The 20323-nt window shown below is 42.3% G+C and overlaps 2 protein-coding genes across 5 annotated transcripts in view; one reads left to right on the forward strand and one right to left on the reverse strand.

Moving 5' to 3' along the window:
- The window catches only part of LIN54 (lin-54 DREAM MuvB core complex component), a 37762-nt gene extending 37210 nt beyond the window's left edge, over nucleotides 1-552 (reverse strand). The window contains exon 1 of one of the 3 annotated variants that reach the window (XM_081959209.1): nucleotides 305-552. The gene's annotated coding sequence lies outside the window, so the exon portion shown is untranslated. The remainder of the gene's footprint in view (nucleotides 1-304) is intronic. The other 2 variants (XM_081959205.1, XM_081959208.1) reach the window with 2 other exon arrangements.
- Nucleotides 553-799: 247 nt separating this feature from the next.
- Nucleotides 800-20111, forward strand: COPS4 (COP9 signalosome subunit 4). Of its 2 annotated transcripts, none has more exons than XM_081959227.1 (10): nucleotides 800-951; nucleotides 3369-3448; nucleotides 4695-4846; nucleotides 5969-6072; nucleotides 7933-8086; nucleotides 8864-9014; nucleotides 12381-12563; nucleotides 16462-16577; nucleotides 18049-18133; nucleotides 19674-20111. In XM_081959227.1, the coding sequence occupies exons 1-10, from the start codon at nucleotides 878-880 to the stop codon at nucleotides 19805-19807; spliced, it is 1233 nt and encodes a 410-aa protein (XP_081815353.1). In that variant the 5' UTR covers nucleotides 800-877; the 3' UTR covers nucleotides 19808-20111. The 2 variants fall into 2 exon arrangements, with proteins under 2 accessions (XP_081815353.1, XP_081815354.1); XM_081959228.1 differs by having other exon boundaries at nucleotides 801-951; nucleotides 12381-12551.
- Nucleotides 20112-20323: the final 212 nt, after the last annotated feature.

Consider the following 20323-nt stretch of genomic DNA (forward strand, 5'->3'; position numbering starts at 1 on the left):
GGCCGAAAACCCTCCCGCCCCCTCTCCTTTTCGAAGGCCGCCTTTCGCCCCACCTGAGACACCTGAGACGCCGGGACCGCCTGACGTCCGGACGGCGGCCACCAACGGGGCTGAAGCACCGGCTGCGGTTCCCCACGGCGCTTCCCCAACCCGCCTGGCAGTCCCCGCCCCGAGGAGGGAGTCGGAGGAGGAGGAGGAGGCGGCCACAGCTCGGTCCTGTCAAGGCGTTCGCTGCTCGCCGTTAAGCCCACCGCTCGCTCTCCCCCTCCCCTCCGCCCCTCACACCGCGACGCCGGCATCTCACCTGCCGGGGCCTGGCGGGCTCCTTCCCCCGTTTGCTCTCTCGTCTGTTTCCCGCCTGGCCGGGGCTCTCTCGCTCCTTCGCTCGCGGCCACCGGGCCGCCACCTCAAGCCAGCCGAGCCCGGCGTCAAGGGCTCCGCGTCGGTTCAAAATCACGCGCCTCGCGCCATTCCGACGCCGCCGCATCCCATAATAAGCCGGCTGACGGCGCCCTGACAACCGACGTCGCGCCTCCTCGTCCCCCGTCTCCGCTCCATTCTCCCGCCTTTCCCTCCCTCAAAAGCTCGCCCGACTTCCGGCGTTCGGCCCGCCCACTTTGTACACGCGAAGCCGCTGGGGTATTATAAAAAAAAAAAAACAGAGACAGAAGCCGACGAGCACACACGCTCTAGGCGGGTCCGCTCTGTGGTTACGCAGGGGTATTTTAAAAAACAACAACAGAGACTGAGGCTGACGCGCTCATACACGCAAACACCAGCGTCCGATCCGCTCTAGGCGGGCCCGCTCTGTGGTTACGCAGCGGCGTCCCAGCCCGTGCTTGTTTTTCCCACACCCCGTGAGGGACGGGCGAGCAAGATGGCGGCTTCAGTGAGGCAGGAGCTGACCCAGCTCATGAGCTCCAGCGGCTCCCACAAGGACCTGGCGGGGAAGTGAGTGAGGCGGCCTTCACGGTCGTTTTCAGCCCTCCTCCTCCCCCCTCTCCTGGTTGTTGATAAGAGGATCGGGCAGGGGTGGGAAGAGATAAAGAAGCCGGAGCGGGTCTCCATTCTGAGGGTCTGGGAAGGCCGGAGTTGGGGTTATGAGCTGAGGGGAAACCCACGGATGGGCCTAGAGGAGAGGGAGTGACTATTTGGGGGGGTTCGGAGCTGGAGACCCTGGTGTTAAGGTCAGTCAGTTTCCCTCAGCCCTTTTTTTCGGGTTGTAGGGTAATGTACACCCGGCAGAGAAATAAATTTAACGGAGTGGCAGCAGATGTATTTGATTATTTATGCGTTTATGATTGGATTTATATCTCGCCTTTAATTTTTGAAACTTAAGGATTAATAGTCCCTTAACAACAACCCTGTGAGGTAGGCTGGGTTCAGAAAACGTCATGTTCCCATGCTTTAAGGGGGACTGAAATCCACTGTTTCTAGCCCAGCACCTTAACTACCGCAGCATCTTATTATATGCTTATAATTTAGTGCAGTACAAACACAGAATAAAACAATTCAAGCAATAATGTGCTGCAACTGGAGTATGATATAAAATAGGAGCCAATTAATAAAAAAATCAAGGCTATAGTTTTCCCAGTTGCAATGCATGGCTGTGAAAATTGGACCATAAGGAAGACTGAGCACCAAAGAATGGAGGCCTTTGAACTCTGGTGCTGAAGAAGACTCCTGCGAGTCCCTTGGACTGCACGGCGATCCAACCGGTCAATCCTAGAGGAGATCAACCCTGACTATTCTTTAGAAGGCCAGATCCTGAAGAGGAAACTCAAGTACTTTGGCCACCCAATGAGAAGGAAGGACTCCCTGGAGAAGAGCCTAATGCTGGGAAAGACTGAGGGCAAAAGAAGAAGGGGACGACAGAGAATGAGGTGGCTGGATGGACTCACTGAAGCAGTCGGCGTGAGCTTCAATGGATTCCAGAGGATGGTAGAGGACAGGAAGGGCTGGAGGAACATTGTCCATGGGGTTGCGATGGGTTAGACACAACTTCACAACTGACAACAATAACAATAAAAATATCCAGGACCTGTGATATGATTAGATTTTGAGAGAGAGAGTCAATTCAAGGCTGCCAACATACCTAATACTGCTGCCTCCTATTTTCCTCACAACAACCTTGTGAGGTGGGTTAGGCTGAGTGAGAGGAATTGGCCCAAAGCTCCAGCTGCTTTCCTAAAGCCCAAGACAGGCCTACAATTCACAAGCTTCTGATTTTTTTTTTACGCCAGCACATTTACTACACCAAACTGATTCTCTCTCTTAATCTCTGTATATTCAAAGTAAACAGGTGAAAATCTGCTTTAAAGTGATTTCATAGGGGACTGTGAAATAGAAATATTTTAGTGCTTTTTTTAAAACATGAAATGTGTTCATCTGACAATTGGTAGAACCAAGCTGCAGTTCAAGGGCATAATGGGAGATCTGAGTGAAAGGTGTATTCTAGTAAATCCCCCAAACCTAAGCATAATGGGAACTTAGATAGGAGACTGCCATAAAATATCCTGTGTGTAGGCTAGACTGGAAAATGTCTTGTTTTTAAATCCTGGAATAAAGCAATGACAATTATTTCATTGTTGTGGCTAAGAAAACACCATGGATATTAAGTCACCAGAGTTGAGCTTGGCTCAGAAAAGACTTGACTTTATTTGAAGATCACATTCCATACTGTTCTTTGGAAGGAAAGATCCTGAAGCTGAAGCTCAAATACTTTGGCCACCCAATGAGAAGAGGAAAAAATCCTGATGTTGGAAAAGGTTGAAGGCAAAAGGAGAAAAGGACAGGAGAGGATGAGATGGTTAGATAGGGCCATCAACGTAATGAACATGAATTAGGCAAACCCTGGGAGATGATGGAGGACTAGGGGTGTCTGGTATTCTGTGGTCCATGGGGCCGCAAAGACTTCAACGCAACCTAGTGACTGAACAACGAGTCTAGCATGAAATCCCATTAGTGTAATCTAATATAGGAAGATTGCAGTAGCAAATAATTTCTATATTTCAGCAAAAAAGAGACGTGAATGTGTTAGCAGTTGAGGGCATCTCTACTTTGGTGGAAAATGCAGAAGTATGGCAAGTATAAGAAAGATTATATCCAACAGTCTTGCTCAAAAGCAAAAAGGTATTCCTGAATACCTCTCTGTTCTGAAAAACATAACGGTCATCCCGATTTTAGATCTGCGGCCTGTCATAAATAACATTCCAAGAAATAAGGAACTGAAGTAAAGGAGAACAGGATAACCTTTATAGGTTAAAAAGCATTTACTTGTATTATCTAAAAATGGGAAGAAATAAAATACAAAGTTCCTATTTAGGATGTAGAATTAATTGTCATCTATTTTTACAACTTTCTGGCAGGTATCGACAGATACTGGAGAAAGCAATTCAGCTTTCAGGAGTGGAACAACTAGAAGCATTAAAAGCTTTTGTAGAAGCAAGTGAGTTTATTAAACTGTGCTTGGTGTTGCATGACATTGTTGTACATACTGAACTGCAATCAGGAAAAGGATTTTGAATGGTACCAAATTATATATTGAACCAGATGTTTACAGAGTTTTGATTTCATTAATTAATTGAATTACGCACACTTGGAAATTTTAACAAAATTGAAGGGATTTATTCCTTGATGAGCATTTTTGCATTAGCCTTTGGAATATTACAAAAGAAGCATTATAGAAGAACTGACCATTTAATGAGAACAGCTTTACTATCAACAAAGTGGAGAACTTAACTAAAATCTCTAGCTTTGTATTTATAACTAAACTCTGGAGTTTTCATGTTGTTCTTAATAAACACTGAAGTTCTTTGTGGAGTAGATTTATTTGTAGTAAAACCCACTGGGAATTAATGATTGGGATCACAACCCTGTGATGAGTGAAAAATTGACTTTCTAAGTTGCTCTGGCACTTTTTTGTTGTTGTTGGTTTATAGAGAGACACGTTTTAGCAATCTGCATTCTTTATGTAATTTGGCTTCCTTGTTCCTGTGCATGTAATACTTTCCGGTGGGTAAAAAAAGGATCCTTTGTTTTTACGATACATTTCTATGTAATTGGGCCACATTTTGTAACTATGAAATGTAGTTATTTTTGTGTACTGCAGACATGAGATTGGAACTTCTTGTTCAAGAAAACTACTTAGGGCTGGATTGTTAAAAATACATTTTAAAAATATTATGAGAAACACTGCAATAAAATTTCTGAATATTTCTCATAGTGTAAGGCAGGGGTCCCCAAACTTGGCATAGCTGGCTGAAGAATTTTGGGAGTTAAAGTCCACAAGTCTTAAAGTTTCCAAGTTTGAAGACCTCTGGTGTAAGGGAATCAGCCTGCACAAAAACCTTACTAGAGTAAATATTTGAACACCTGAACATCATTATTGCTCTGAATCGCTTGTGTTGTGGCAGATTCAGCAGGTTCTTCTCTGCCTGCTTCTAGATTATGCAATTTGACATTGTGGTAGCATATCAGCAAAGCTAAATTACAGAATAGATCTCTGGTACGCTGGTGCAGAAATGTTATGTCTCATACAACCATTAGATGGTTCAGAGGCTGAAAACTTTGCCTTGGAAACTGTTGGCTTATTCATTGTTCAGGCTTAAATAAGAAAATGAGTTATGATCAGCGCACTGTTTAAAATGACAATGCAAACATGACATTATTTCTCTTTGTGTCTTTTGTATTAGTGGTAAACGAAAATGTCAGTTTAGTAATTTCACGCCAGTTGTTGACTGACTTTTGCACGCATCTTCCAAACCTTCCCGATAGTACAGCCAAAGAGATCTACCACTTCACCTTAGAAAAGATCCAACCTCGTGTAATTTCATTTGAGGAACAGGTAAGGACAAGACCTCATGGATAACACCCCCATTCCAGATCAGTGGTGGGATTCAGCCAGTTCGCACCACTTCGAGAGAACCTGTTGTTAACTTTCTCAGCAGTTTGGTGAACTGGTTGTTGGAAGAAATCATTAGGGCAGAGAACCAGTTGTTAAATTATTTGAATCCCACCACTGCCCCAGATCCATACTTTTCCAACAGGAGGGAGCAGTTGGTAACTTATGGCACACCTTTAAAATGTGCTTCAGATAATTGTTGGATCATCAACAGGTTTTGAAGCAGTTGTCACAAGGAGGAGTGTGCTATGGGAAGAGAGAACTGTAGGCAGGAGAGGAATTAAAAGTCACTTTGCCCCCCTCCCAACCGTAGCATTTGGGTTTCTATTATATTCAACTATTATTTAGCATAAGTGTTTGCATTGGAAGCATTTCACTGGTCACTTGATTCACCACTTATTTTGATTTGCTTCAGCTTTGGAACCAGACTAACTAGAGATACATGGTTCTCTCAACATGCTTATGCTGCTAAGCAGTTTTGTATTTTGATTTTTTTCCCTTTTAAATTGTTCATACTTTGGTTTGATGCAAGAGGAGACCTCTAAAAGTGTTTTTAAAAGAATTGGAGGAAGAAAATACGTATTGAATGACTTGCTTCCCATGTAATGACAAAATGTATGTTGTTTTCTTTCTGTGTCATTATGCTTGTTATTGGGTTCTTTGATTGCAATATATTTTCATTCATTCAAAAAAAGGGAACCTTAGCAAAACTGTCTTGGGGTTCACCTTGTTGATGGATTTCATTTTGTAGATCAGTGTTGTGTAACTCCTTGTGTTATTTATCTGATTACTTAGATATTGTATGGTTACCAAGGCCATCCATCCTGAAATACATTGAATCCTAGTTAACAGGTTCATTTTTCAGAGATTGGGAGAAAATGCCTGCTCTGCAAATATTTCCTCAATATATTTGTTATGTCAGTGAGGCTCCTGTCAAAATCTGTTGGATGGGGAAAAATCGAAACAAGCACAAAGGCCACTGGAAAATAAACATATTTCTGATAAGATAAATGGGTTATAAGTTTATCCTATGCCTTCACCTCCCTCCCTTCTTTCTCCCTTCAGGTTGCTTCTATAAGACAACATCTGGCATCCATTTATGAGAAAGAAGAAGATTGGCGGAACGCAGCACAAGTGCTGGTGGGGATTCCTCTTGAAACAGGACAAAAGTAAATAGAACAGTTATCCCTTTTTCTTTAACACAAAAAAAAATTGATACATTCTTTGTCCTTTCTTCTGGAGTTTTCATTCTAGAGTAATGGCGTCTTATTGCTGCTCTCTCACAATATGGTATAGAAACTTAATTGTTTTCAACAGTTGTCTTTGAAGCAGAAATGTATCAGTAGTTTCAGCAAGCTTCTAAAAGTCTTATCTTTGTTGGGATCCTTGTGTCTTTTAAATGTCAAGTGTTTATATCAAAATGCTTATCTCAGCCAATGGCCACATGAGACTGATCTTTGGAAGGTGAAGTGAGTTTGATTTAATTACTGCAGTACTTATCGCATATGGTGGACCTGCCCGGAAACACAAAAATATTGGACAAAAATCTGGAAATAGGTGCAAGAAATTACAGGAGAACAGATAAAATACAAACCCGAAATCTTTCTGCTGGAAATAATCAAAGGGGAATATACAAAGAAAATTAAATACATATTAACACACCTGCTAACTACAGCTAGAATAGCTTTTGTCCAATGCTGGAAACAAAATAATGCCCCCTCGGACGAATTAGTGATAAAAAAAAACTTTGGATTGTGCAGAGATGAATAAATTAACACTGAAATTAAAAGATAAAGAAGAGTCGGAATATTATGAAATTTGGAACAATTGGTACAAATGGCTGCAAAACAAGAAAATTAATTAAGCCAAAAAACAATATATATAAATATATAGAGAACTGTGTATAAAGGTGTGTAAATATAGAAGCGAAATGTTATATACATGTACAGATATGATGATATAACAATGTTGGTATAATGACTGTAATGTGTTGTAGAAGGGGAAAAAAAAATCTGCTAAAATTAAAAAAAATATCATCTAGGGAGTAATTACACAATAAAATAACTCAAAAATGTCTTCCAAAAGGCAAACTACATCTGTGTGCCTGCCTGAAAAAGTTAGCTAGGAGCTAACTTGAGGATATTTTTACTTTAGGTAATACTTAAAACTGAGCTATTTAGCAATAGGATAGTGCTGTATTCCTGATTATAAAAGGATGCAATTTTGTGCCAGCTGCATTTTAATAGCCTGTTTCCTTCAGCTACTCTAATGAAGCTATGGATTTCTCCCTTGAAACTTCTAGTCTACATCTTGCTCCTTATTAAAAATAACATTCTGAAGGCTTTGGGCTTTGTTTTGTTGTTGGTACACTTGGTTTTTGTTTAAGCTTTGTGTCCATTTAGGTGGTGGTTGAATGTGATTTAGATACAGCCAGTAAACGCTCAGCTCCATCCAGTCACCCTGACTCTGTCCCAAAAAGGGGGGGGGGGGTGTTACAGGATTGTAAAAAGGGAGTTAATGAGATTTAGATAGGGTGGATGAAGAATAATTTGAATAGAGACTGTATCAGAAATCAATTCTTGCAAAGTTGTCATTAGCACATAAAACCCAGTCTTTTTTAAAAATCTGAATAGATATTTCTCAGATTGGGAGGAGGGGGAGGACAACAGGACCAGAGACCACCAGGGACTCTAAATGGCTTTGCTAGGCATCTTGCATCAATCTGGAAAGAAATTAGCAAACGGGAGTATAATTAGGCAAAAGACTTCAGTCTGGGCTTCAGTCGAAGAGAACAGTTTCTTTTCCCCCAAAGCTATTCATTTTTCTTGGAAGAGGTTTCCCCCTATTCACTCATGGTAGAGTGTGAAATTGCCATTGATTGTTGAATACAACCATCCCCAATTTTTTATTCGTACAGTTCTGCGTGCTTTATTGTGAAATCTGGCAGACTGTTTAAATCTACTTGCAAAAAAGTGTGATCCTGCTTAAATATGGGACTGAAACTCCGTCTTTTTCCCTCACTATTCAAGGCAGTACAATGTGGATTACAAACTGGAAACTTATCTGAAAATTGCACGACTTTATCTGGAGGATGATGATCCCGTTCAAGCTGAGGCTTATATAAATAGAGCATCCCTTCTTCAAAATGAATCGACCAATGAGCAGTTACAAATTCATTATAAGGTAAAATATTCATAATGGGTTTGGCTTTGTGTGTAATAGCAATAGCACTTAGACGTATATACCGCTTCATAGTGCTTTACAGCCCTCTCTAAGCAGTTTACAGAGTCAGCATATTGCCCCTCAACAATCTGGGTCCTCACCCACCTTGGAAGGAGGGAAGGCTGAGTCAACCTTGAGCCTGGCGAGATTTGAACTGCCAAATTGCTGGCAGTCAGCAGAAGTAGCCTGCAGTACTGCACTCTAACCACTGCGCCACTGTTATGCTAGATTATAACAAAACTATTAATATTTATGACTCCTGCATGCAAAGTTATGATTTATTCGTATAATATGCTCTCAGGGAGGTCTGTTGTAAGTATAAGAGCGTGTGCTGTATCAACAAGATATTGAAAAATATCCTCTAGGTCTAAAATTGTCCAGTGATCCATATTCCTTCCCTCAGCAGTAATAATAATATAATTGGTGGTAGAGCTGATCTATAAAGACAAAGGTTCACAAAATATCCCGTTGACGAATTTTATCTCCAAGGTCTCGTTTTCTTTTATGCTGCTCTGAACGGATGACTTAAATGGCAGCTGCAGCAGCCTCAGAGAGATATATTTCATAATATCCAAACTGAACAGGATAAATGAGGTTCAATTAATTGTGGTTGTTCAATATAACTTTTGTTTTAAAAATAGCACCGACAGATTTGATTGCCATTGAAATGCTATTCTGCAACATTAGAAATTTTGGCAGCCCGGACGATTTTTAGTGATACGTTTTTCCTTCTTCCAGGTATGCTACGCTCGTGTTCTTGACTACAGAAGGAAATTCATTGAAGCTGCCCAAAGATATAATGAGCTTTCTTATAAAAGCATAGTCCACGAAAGCGAGCGGCTTGAAGCCCTGAAGCACGCCTTGCATTGTACGATCTTAGCCTCAGCAGGTAAAATGATAGATGAAGATTTAACGTATTTTTCGGGGTATAAGATGCTCCAAAGTATAAGACTCTCCAAGCTTTTGGGGAGGAAAACGGGGGGGGGGGGATCTGCCTCTGCCTCCCAGCAATTTGCCTCCTTGCAGCAAACAGTACAGAAGATATACACTGTTTGTTGTGTTGCATTTCAGACTATACTTGTACAGATGCTGTTAAAATTGATGTGGCTTTCTGGAAAGTATACGTTATTCTCTGCTATTTAAAAGAAGATACCATAGCACTGGGCCTCTTCAGATCAACCATTTATTTTAAAGAGATTCTTCATTTTGTTAAGTTGCCTAGAACAATAATAAAGAAGTCTTTAAAAATAAGTCTACTAATTTGAACATTCTATAGGCATTGATAGTTATTGACTTACCTCCTTGCAGCAAACAGCCTGTTTCAGTTTAGCCTGATTAGAAGAAAAAAAAATCTGCCACTGCCACCCAGCAATTTGCCTCCTTGCAGCAAACAGCAAGTTTCACTATCAATTTCAATTTAAGTAGGGGCATCCTGATGATCAGCTGTTTCAGGCTGCAAGAATTGCCATAGCCCAATCCCGCCTCTGCAAGCCCCATTTCCCCATTTGCTGCAAGGAGGTAAATTGCTGGGAGGCAGAGACCAAAGGGTGGGTGGGTGGGGCCACACTCAGTGTATAAGATGCACCCAAATTTTCACCCTCTTAGGGGGGGAAAGGTGCATCTTATACTCTGAAAAATACGGTAATTCCATTTTATTCGAATCTTTGAAATGTATACAGTGCATATTGCTATTTTGAGGAGACTTCAAGCTCACAGCATAACAGAGTTGGAAAGTACCGTGGAGGTCTTCTAGTCCAATCCCCCTGCACAAGCAAGAGATCCTATAACATTGCAGAAAAGTGTCCAATCTCCTCTTGAAATCCTCCAGTGATGGAGCACTCACAACTTCTGAAGGCAAAACGTTCTGCTGATTAATTGTTCTAATTGTAGTTTCAAAATACCAGGCCAATCTTCTGTCACATTCTTGATCTGGAATGTGTTAAAAGGATGTTGCTTGGCAGAGATTCGAAGATATGACTCTTGCTACAGCCAACCATTTTTGGTGATGGCTGTTAGATTAGGGACACAACTTGTGAATTAATTAGGAAAGTATAAGTTATACACAGACGCGGTAGCTCGGGCTAAGACGCTGAGCTTGTCGATCAGAAAAGTTGGCAGTTTGGCGGTTTGAATCCCTAGCGCCACGTAACCCAGTGAGCTCCTATTACTTGTCCCAGCTTCTGCCAACCTAGCAGTTTGAAAGCACGTAAAAAATGCAAGTAGAAAAATAGGGACCACCTTTGGTGGGAAGGTAACAGCGTTCGATGCATCTTTGACGTTTAGTCATGCTGGCTACATGACCACGGAGATGTCTTTGGACAGCACTGGCTCTTCAGCTTTGAAACGGAGATGAGCACCATCCCCTAGAGTCGGGAATGACTAGCACATGTATGCAAGGGGAACCTTTACCTAAATTATTAGTAAATCATTGTTGAATGTATTTATGACTATTGCATAGTATAATTGGACTTGTAATGTTTGTATTTTGTTGTATATTTGGGTCTTTATTGTAATAAATTGATATAGCAAAACCTTAATTAATAGCTCACATTCCCCCATGTTTGCTTTCTTAAATTACTGTATTTTCTGGCATACAAGACCACTTTTTAACCCCAAAAAATTATTTCAAAAATCGGGGGTCATCTTATGCGCTGGGTATAAGAAAGGCCATACCAAAAAAAGAAAAGAAAAGAAAAAGCAACGCCACCAGCGTAGATGCCGGCCTTTCAATCGATAACCTCAGCGCTCCTCGCCTGGGCACGTGAATGGATGAGTGCTGGGATGGCTTAGTAAGGTCTGGCTGGCGGTCTGGAGGAGGAAGGCGCTGAGCTCAAACTACGGAACCTGGCAGCGCGGAGGCCTTCAGCCGGCTCGCGGGCGCTTGAAAGTAGGGAGTCGTCTATACGCCCAATCGCCTTATACGCTGGAAAATACAGTATTTATAAAAAATAATAAAGGGATTAAAATAAATTTAAAAATAAAATACAGGTAGTCCTTGATTTGCAACAGTTCGTTTATTGACCGTTCCGAGTTACAGAGGCACTGAAAAAAAAAAGTGATTTATGACCATTCCCATGGTGACGTGATTTACATTCGGATACTTGAAACTGACTCACATTTATGAACGGTTGCAGTGTCTTGGGGTCATCGAGTCACCTTTTGCAACCTTCTGATAAGCCTAGTAAATGGGGAAGCCAGATTCACTCAACAACCGTGTTGCTAACTAAACAACTGCAGCAATTCACTTAGCACATGTGGCAAGAAAAGTCATTAAATGAGGCAAAACTCACATGACAAATTTGTCAGCAACATAAATTTTGGGCTCAAGTAAGGACTATCTGTAAAGTGACTGTAATGGGGAACACTGAGAAGGTTGTAAATGAGATTGGTTGCAATGTTGTTCTTCATCGCTTTTGTAGCTGTGAACGGCTACTATCTGAGACAGCCGCTAAACAAGGGGTATCTGTAATTGTGTCCCAACTAATCAGCAGAAGTCAACCTCAACATGATGGCCTCTTTTCTTAACCACAAGGTCATGTCGGACAGACAGATTGAAGTTTGAGATTGACAAACAAATCCAGTGGATTAAAAAAAAGAAATCTATTGCAGATTTTACATGTTGCGTCTGGGTTGTGTTGTGGCCCATCGGCTGCCAGCAGAGCTAGCAGCAGAGTCAGACGAGGGGGAGGTTGAGTGGGAACCTGGGCTGGCTTCGGAGCCTTTGGAAGGCTCTGAAGTGGAAGCAGGATCAGGGGCAGATGCAGAGCCAGGGTCTTCCGTCCTCCCCGAGGTAGAGAGGCAGCTGTTTTCGGGACCTGAGCTGAGTGAGGGGAAGGAACAGATAGGGCCCATTCCAGATGTACATAGGCATAGAGAGGAAAGGAGAGGAGAGCAACAGAAAGCAATAAGCCGGCTCTCGGGGGGGAAAGAAGATGTAGATGCTAGCCAGCCCCTCCCTGGCTGGGAAATAAATAGGGGTTTTGGAGTGGGCCAACCATTAATTTTCCAGTGTACATCGATCATGTTGGATTCCTTTGCCAAAACCAAGTTTGTCGGGACCAATTGCTCTGAATTTGAGGTGCCAATGGAGCCTCCCTGCTGGGAAATAATAGGGCCGATGTGAACAGGGACTGTTCCTGCCCTGACTTAAATCAAAAAGGGGTTGTGTTACTTGTGAGCAAGCAGTTTCTCATTGCTTGTGAAGGCTGGGTCAGAACAGGTTGGAGAAGTTAACGTTATTCTTACTGTGTTTCAGGACAGCAGCGCTCCCGAATGTTAGCCACTCTCTTCAAGGATGAAAGATGCCAGCAGCTTGCAGCCTATGGCATCCTGGAGAAAATGTACCTTGACAGAATTATAAGGGGAAACCAGCTGCAAGAGTTCGCTGCCATGCTCATGCCCCATCAGAAAGCAACAACGGCTGATGGTACTTTGCCTAGTATGGTCTAGTATGGTCATTATATTTAAAACGTTGAATAATATGTTAATCATTCCTCATCATTCCTCACTGACTACTTGGGCAATGTTATACATTGACACTGTTAGACCTGCTACCACTTAAACCTCTAAATACAAATGATCCTTGGCTCCATTTGTTGAGAAAGGTATAATTTTATTAGAAGTCAAGTGCATCGCACTAATCCATAGCCAGAACTGAGAAGCGTACACCAAAAATCCCCAACTGAAAAGTTTTCCATCCCTTAACTGCCTCCCATCGCTGATTCCCCCCCCCCCCATTACCTTATTCAAGCAAGATGTTTTCAGAATGGTCACTTCCAAGCATAGGTGGTATGCAGCTGTTGTGGCCCGCCAGCAGCCAACAGAACTGGCAGCAGATTCGGATAGTGAGGAGGTTGGAGGAGCAACATGGGCCAGTCCTGGAGTCTGGGGAAGGCTCGGACGAGGGCTCTGTCGGAGGCAGAGGGGAAGCCAGAGCCGTATGCCAGTTCTCAGCTGCCTTCAGAGTCAGTGAGACAGCAATGAGGCAGATGAACAGCTGGAGCCTGTTCCCAGATGAAGAGAACAGCTAAAGAACAGGGGTAGACTTGGGAGTCAGGCCACAGGTGGACGATGAATGTCCCCTCCCAGAGGAAATAAAAGAGGAGCGAAAGGGGAGTGGAGTTTGCAGGAGACCACTAGTTCGCTTAATTGGTTCGTGACTCTCCGAGACTCCTGGCCAGGTTTTGGAGATATCATCCTGTCAGCTCCCCAAGCCAAATAAGTGACTGTAAATCCTCCCTTGAAAGACTTTGCTGGATGTGAATTCACAGTCAATTAATAAAAGGGGTTTTGGTCAGGACAAGCAGTTTGCTTCATGTTCTCTGGAAGCCTCGGTCAGAACAGCAGCTGCTTTCCTTCTCCCAGCCAGGTGACCTTGAAGCAGCTGGGGATGGGGTGGGGGGTGGAATACAGCAGTCATTTTCATTTTCCCCCCAAGCATTCCCCCCCCTCCCATTCCCCCTCCCCAGAGTTCATGGTAGCGAAGCAGAAGCAAGTGTTAAGGTGGCAGCTGACAGATGTACTGGCAACATGTATTATTAGATTCAGATGAATACCAAACCGGTTGCCTGACGCAAACGGGGGTTCTGTCCTAAATGACAAAGCTCCAGGGTGATGAAGGCCACCAAAAAGTAGACGATGAATCCAGAAAGGAAAATGCTGCATTTTTGTCCTCATGCTTATTTATGTATATGAAAAATAGACTAGATTGCCCTATCCTATTTTTCATATACGTAAGCATGAGAACAAAAATACAGCATTTTCCTTTCTGGATTCAAGGATGGAATTACATGAATGACTGGTCTGTCTGGTAGACTAGAAAGTTCTGGAGGCAGGAATGGTTGTTTGGCATACTTAGGAAGGATTATGGAGTCTTCTCTAATGCCTGGTCAGAATGTTCCGTGCTTTTCACTGGATTTATTTCTTTTGAATGCCTTATAGTTATATTTGAAATAAGTCAAAGAGGAACCGGTCACGCCTGATTTCTGACTCTGGTTTTAATTTGTCCTATTTTAACTGGTTCCTAGTCTGCCTCCCTAATTCCTTTTCTAAAAATCCTTTTTTTTTTTTTTTTTTGCATTCCAAGCTGTTTGTTTTTCATTCAGATTTTCCATTTTTAATAGCTGTTGCTCATCTCTCTGTATTACGGCACATTCGCTTTGTAGGCAATATTACTCTCCATTCCAATTTTGACCCTAGTTCTCGATAAAAATATTATTTTGGAACCGATTCTGTGAAAATCAGTAAGGGTTAGGATTAGGATGACCTTTCCATGTTTTTGTTTTTACATTGTATCTCGTTTGCACCCGCACTTTTGTGCAAGTTTTGTTGTTTTCATTCTCTATTAGGTGCCCTTTCAGGGTAAGGGGGAGTTGGCATTGCCTATACCAGTGATGCCTATACCTATACCAGCTAACCTTTTTGTTGTTGGGTGCCAAAAATGTGAGCACGCATGTGTGATAGCTTGCGCGTGTGCCAGCACCCATAAGCACTTCCCCAAATGTGCATGTGTGCACAAAAAAACCCCATGCTCCCCCCCCCCACCCATTTTCACCCTCCCCAGGCTATGGAAGCTTTCCTGAAACCTGGGGAGGGCAAAAACGGCATCCCCTGGGCCTCCGGAAAGCCAAAACTCAGCTGGCCTGTGCACGCATGCACACTGGAACTGACCATGCGTGTCAGCAGATATGGTTCCGTGTGCCGCCTGTGGCACGCGTGCCACAGGTGCGTCATCACAGGCCTATGCTAATCAGAGTCCTCCCCTCTGAATGTCTGCTGTTTGCAAGCAGAAGCAGAAACATTTTACAGTAGAAGCAGCTGTCTGTTATAGAAGAACAAGGTGGCCTGTTGATTCTTTTTTTTTTTAATGGGAGAGAAGGCAGAAACAGAACCAAACTTCTGGCACTTGCATGCAACTTAAGAGAGTTGAATGATGGAAGAGAAAAGGGAAGGCATGTTATTAGACAAGGAGATCCCATTGTGGAGAGATCTAATTTGTAGCCCTAATAAGTCTCTCAGACGAGTTAGCAGCGGTAGTAATAAGTGAGAAGGGCCAAAGAGCAGATACTTCTCTGAACCGGTGGTCAGCATCCATGGGTTAAACAGTAGAATTTTTGGTCACTCAGAAAAGGTAGAACATGCCTATAAGGACATTTGTAAGTAATAGAGGATTTCAGTTCAGCTGATTAGCATAAATAATTTCCATTGTTTAAAATCATAAATCAAGGACTTGTTCATACATTGAGGTTTTATTGAAAATAATGCCATTTATGCCATTGACAGAAATTGTCAGGCATGAAGAATCAGGTAAAAGGTAAAGGCAAAAGTTCCCCTCGCACATATGTGCTAGTCATTCCTGACTCTAGAGGGCGGTGCTCATCTCCGTTTCAAAACCGAATAGCCAGCGCTGTCCGAAGACGTCTCCATGGTCATGTGGTGGGCATGACCAAACACTGAAGGCGCACAGAACGCTGTTACCTTCCCACCAAAGTTGGTCCCTATTTTTCTACTTGCATTTTTACCTGCTTTCAAACTGCTAGGTTGGCAGAAGCTGGGACAAGTAACGGGAGCTCACTCCGTTATGCGGTGCTAGGGATTCGAACTACCGACCTTTCTGATCGACAAGTTCGACGGCTTAGCCACTGAGCCACTGAAGAATCAGGAGTGCACGTTAAATTCCAGCCACTCGCTCTTGTGTCGGAAGCGCTGAGGCACTTCCGGGTTGAAAGATTAACCAGTAACATCATTGTTGCCTAGGCGATGCTTGGCTTGGAGCTCCTGTTAAATTGGCCACTGAAGTGGTACCCACCTATCTTACCCACAGTCACCTGCTTTTGAACTGCTGGGTTGGCAGGAGGTGGAGCAAATGATGCAAGCTTGCTCCATCACACGGCAGCACGTGGGTCTCGAAATTACTTTCAGTTAAGGTCTATCACTCTTGCCTACACACAATAATCTAGTCAAGTAACAGTCATCACTAAACTGGCACTGGATAAGAATCCATAGAATTCAAGGGCTGGACTCTGATTGCTTATGGGAACGCCTCCAGACTGATTCCTCTCTTGACTCTGACCCAGGCTCTGTGTCTTCTCCTACAAATCGGTGCAAATTCTGTACATTCAATTTAACAAACATTTGGATTTAACAGACTCCCATCTTCTCAAATGAACTATTCATTGGAAGTTTCACTGTATTAATATATACCTGCTCCTTTCTATTTTTTTTCTTAACACATATATACGCATATATTATTGGCATATGTATTGTATGCATTATGTATATTTACATGTTTTGTAGCTAAACATGTAGCTGATCAATAGCTTTTTCTTCCTCCTTAGGTTCTAGTATTTTGGACAGAGCTGTCATTGAACATAATTTGCTATCTGCAAGCAAACTATATAACAACATTACCTTTGAAGAACTTGGAGCTTTGTTAGAAATACCTGCAGCCAAGGTATGCATCTTCCATTGATTCATTCATTCTTTTGCTAAACTGTAAATTGTGATGCTGACTCTTTGAGAGTCAGGTGATGGAAGCAGCATTATGGTTGAGTTTATATAAGAAATTTGCAAAGACCTGGACCCTAAATTGAATTGATTTTAAGAACTAACAACACTGAAGGAAAACTGGACCTATTATATGAGATGTAAAGACAAAAAAGATACACAATGTATTCTTGTTGTTATATTGTTATAATTTGGAATGATATGGTATGCCTTTTTCCATATTTTCCAAGCATACCTTCCATATTTTGGAAAAAGTATTTCAGTCAATGTTAGAATGTAACAATCCTATTTATTGGACCTGTTACTTCTCAGCAAACAGTTGCATAATTCTTCTTAAATTGCACTGTAATGTAAGTCTCACACAGACCCACTCAGAAGTCCTGAGATTAATCTTGGGACTTGCTTGGATCGTTTTCTGATTTTTTTTAGCTCTGTGTTCCACCTTTCATTGAGGAGCTCAAGGTGAAGACCAGCATTTTTGAACGGCAGCTTCAATATACTGGCTGGGGAATTCTAGGAATTAAAATCCACACATCTTATCGTTGTGGAGGTTGAGAAACAGAGCTGCCTCCTGCCACTTTCCCCCAATAATACCAAGTCTCTGGAAGGATGAAAAAGAACAGAACAGAAACAGAATAACAGAGTTGGAAGGGAACTGTTGTGGCCCGTCAGTGGGGTTTACAGCAGATTCGGACAGTTGAGGAGGTTGGGAAGGAACATAGGCCAGTCCTGGAGGCTGGGGAAGGCTTGGACAAGGGCTCTGTGTCGGAGGCAGAGAGAGGGCTAGAGCCGTATGACAGTTATCAGCTGCCTTCAGAGTCAGACATCAGTGAGGCAGACGAACAGCTGGAGCCTGTTCCCAGTGTGCGCATGCGCAGAGTTGCCAGAGGAAGGGGACAGCTAAGGAACAAGGGTCGACTTGGGAGTAAGGCCACAGGTGGATGATGAATGGCCCCTCCCAGAGGAAATAAAAGAGGAAAGAAAGGAGAGTGGAGTTTGCAGGAGACAATTAGTTCACTTAATTGGTTCGTGAGTCTCCAAGACTCCTTGCAAAAGTTTTGCAGAGATCAGCCTGGCAGCTCTCCAAGCCAGATAAGTTCTGTGACTGTAAATCCTCCCTTGAATGACTTTGCTGGATGTGAATGAGCAGAATTCACAGTAAATTGATAAAAGAGGTTTTTGTCGGGACAAGGAGTTTGCTTCATGCTCTCGGGAAGCCTCTGTCAGAACGGATACTTGGAGGTCTTCAAATCTAACCCCTTGCTTAGGCAGGAAACCCTATACCATTTCAGACAAATGGTTGTCCAATCTCTTCTTTCAAAGTTCCAGTAAATTAGATCTCTTCGCATAAATGTTCTATCAGGACTGGCCTCTTTCGTTCAAGTGAAGCTGGTGTGCTACTTGCTTTTGTTTTTCAGGCAGAAAAAATAGCCTCCCAGATGATAACCGAGGGACGCATGAATGGCTTCATTGATCAAATAGATGGAATAGTCCACTTTGAAAGTAAGTTTGGCTCTAGGTGACTCTTCTAGTGCAACCAGCTAAATTTCCTCCAGATGAACATGTGGCAACTAGAGAGGGTTAGCTGAGGATTCCTCCCCCATCAGGCTATGTCAGAGGTGTCCAAACTTGGGAACTTTAAGACTTGTGGACTTCAACTCCCAGAATTCCCCAGCCAGCATGGCTGGCTGGGGAATTCTGGGAGTTGAAGTCCACAAGTCTTAAAGTTCCCAAGTTTGGACACCCCTGGCCTATGTGCTTAGAAGCTTTTGTGCATTCAGTGGAGCAGGCAGGCAAAATGGGGATACCCTGATCCAATGCGTTTCCGTGTTGTTTGTGAAGGAACACAACAGCAGTTTCCTCCGTGGGCAGAAGGAACATAACAATATCTCTGCCAGACCAAACAATAGGATTCAATATTGTTTACCAGCTTGCTAAACTCTGGTGTGAAAAATACAGGTAGTCCTCAATGTATGACTGTAATTGAACCCAGATTTACAGTCGTGAGTCATGCCGGTCGTTAAGCAGGTTATCATGTGACTGGTGCACTTTTCTGGCTTTTTTTGCAGTAGTTGTTAAGCAAATGGGTGGGGTTTTGTTGTTGGAAACAGATAGTAAAAGGCCTGTTTCCAGCAAAAGAAGTCATAAATTGCATTCAGGTGACCATGGGATGCTGCAAACGGCCGTAAATGTGGACCAAGTGCCCAAATGCAGTCATGAGACTACAGGGTTGGGCAGCCGTCAGAACTTGGAATCTGGGTCATAAGTACCTTTTCGGGGATCTGTCATAACTCGGAACATTCTCTAAGCAACCGGTTATTAAGTGAGGACTACCTATAAATACCCTGTTTCCCGAAAATAAGGCAGGGTCTTATTTTCTTTTGACCCCCCGCACTTGGCCTTATTTTCAGGGAGGCCTTATTATTTTTGAGGTGCAGGAGGCGGCGAGCGAGGTCACCTCATGGCTGCTGCTGCGTTGCAATATTTTCATGGAGGGGGGGCTTATTTTAGCGCATGTGCTCAAAAGCCCAATTGGGCTTATTATGCAGGGAGGTCTTATTTTCAGGGAAACGGGGTAATTAAGCATCTATACATCATTTTATGTAAGGCTATAACTTGGAGTAGAGATAAACAACTTTCATGAAAGTTGTTTGGGAAATAATGAAAGTTTGAAAAAGTCTATTTTCTAAACCTTGGATGACTTAATAAATAATTGCCTTAATAAAGATCTTGCATTTGTGCTGTAACATCTGTCAGTGATTCCTCCTTCAACCCCTAGATGGCAGTCTAAATACAGTGGAAGTGCTGTAAATGTCCTGTTCTAAATTATCCAGAATATTTGCTAATGCTTGTCATATATAATAAACTGCATTCATCAGAATAAAGATTACAAGCATGAAACTTCTGCTGTTGTTTATTTTATGTACTTTTAAAAATATTTGCTAATGCTTGTCATATATAATAAACTGCATTTATCAGAATGAAGGTTACAAGCATGAAACTTCTGCTGTTGTTTATTTTATGTACTTGTTTTTTATTTTAGCACGAGAAGCCTTACCAACGTGGGACAAACAGATCCAGTCGCTTTGCTTCCAAGTTAACAATCTTTTGGAGAAGATAAGTCAGACCGCCCCAGAATGGACAGCACAGGCTATGGAAGCTCAAATGACCCAATAGACTTTCAACTTCTCCCCCACACCCGTTCTTTGGATGTTTTTTTTTTCTAAAAAAAATGTGAAATAAACCTAGGAAATTGAACTTCTGGCTTTGGTTCTACTTGTTGCTCTTAAGAACCTTGATAGTGGCACAACCTGAACATTATTTTAAGCTGTAATTTAAAGAGATGAATGTGTTTAAGTTTTATATTAAAATTTTGGTTGCCATGTAACTTTGTGAATGTTTGTGTGTTGTGAAAAATTGAAATTCCATTCTCTTTAGATACAGTTGCTCCAATAAAGATGGGATGGAAATTGAGCAGTTACTTGGTATCTGGATACTTCATTTCCTGCATTTTTATTGGTCTTTACCAAAAAATAAACTGTTTAAAAGCTGTTAAACATTAAAAAGTAAGACTTGGCATTTATCTAACAGATGCATATTTTCCTGTAAGGTTTGAGAATAGTTTAGACCCATAGAAATTTGAGAATACATCCAAGTCATAATGAGCCAAAAATGAAACTGAATAACAATCAG

The sequence above is a fragment of the Natrix helvetica genome (genome assembly GCF_964273705.1).
Source record: "Natrix helvetica genome assembly, chromosome: 7".
NCBI classification, from domain to species: Eukaryota; Metazoa; Chordata; class Lepidosauria; order Squamata; family Natricidae; genus Natrix; species Natrix helvetica.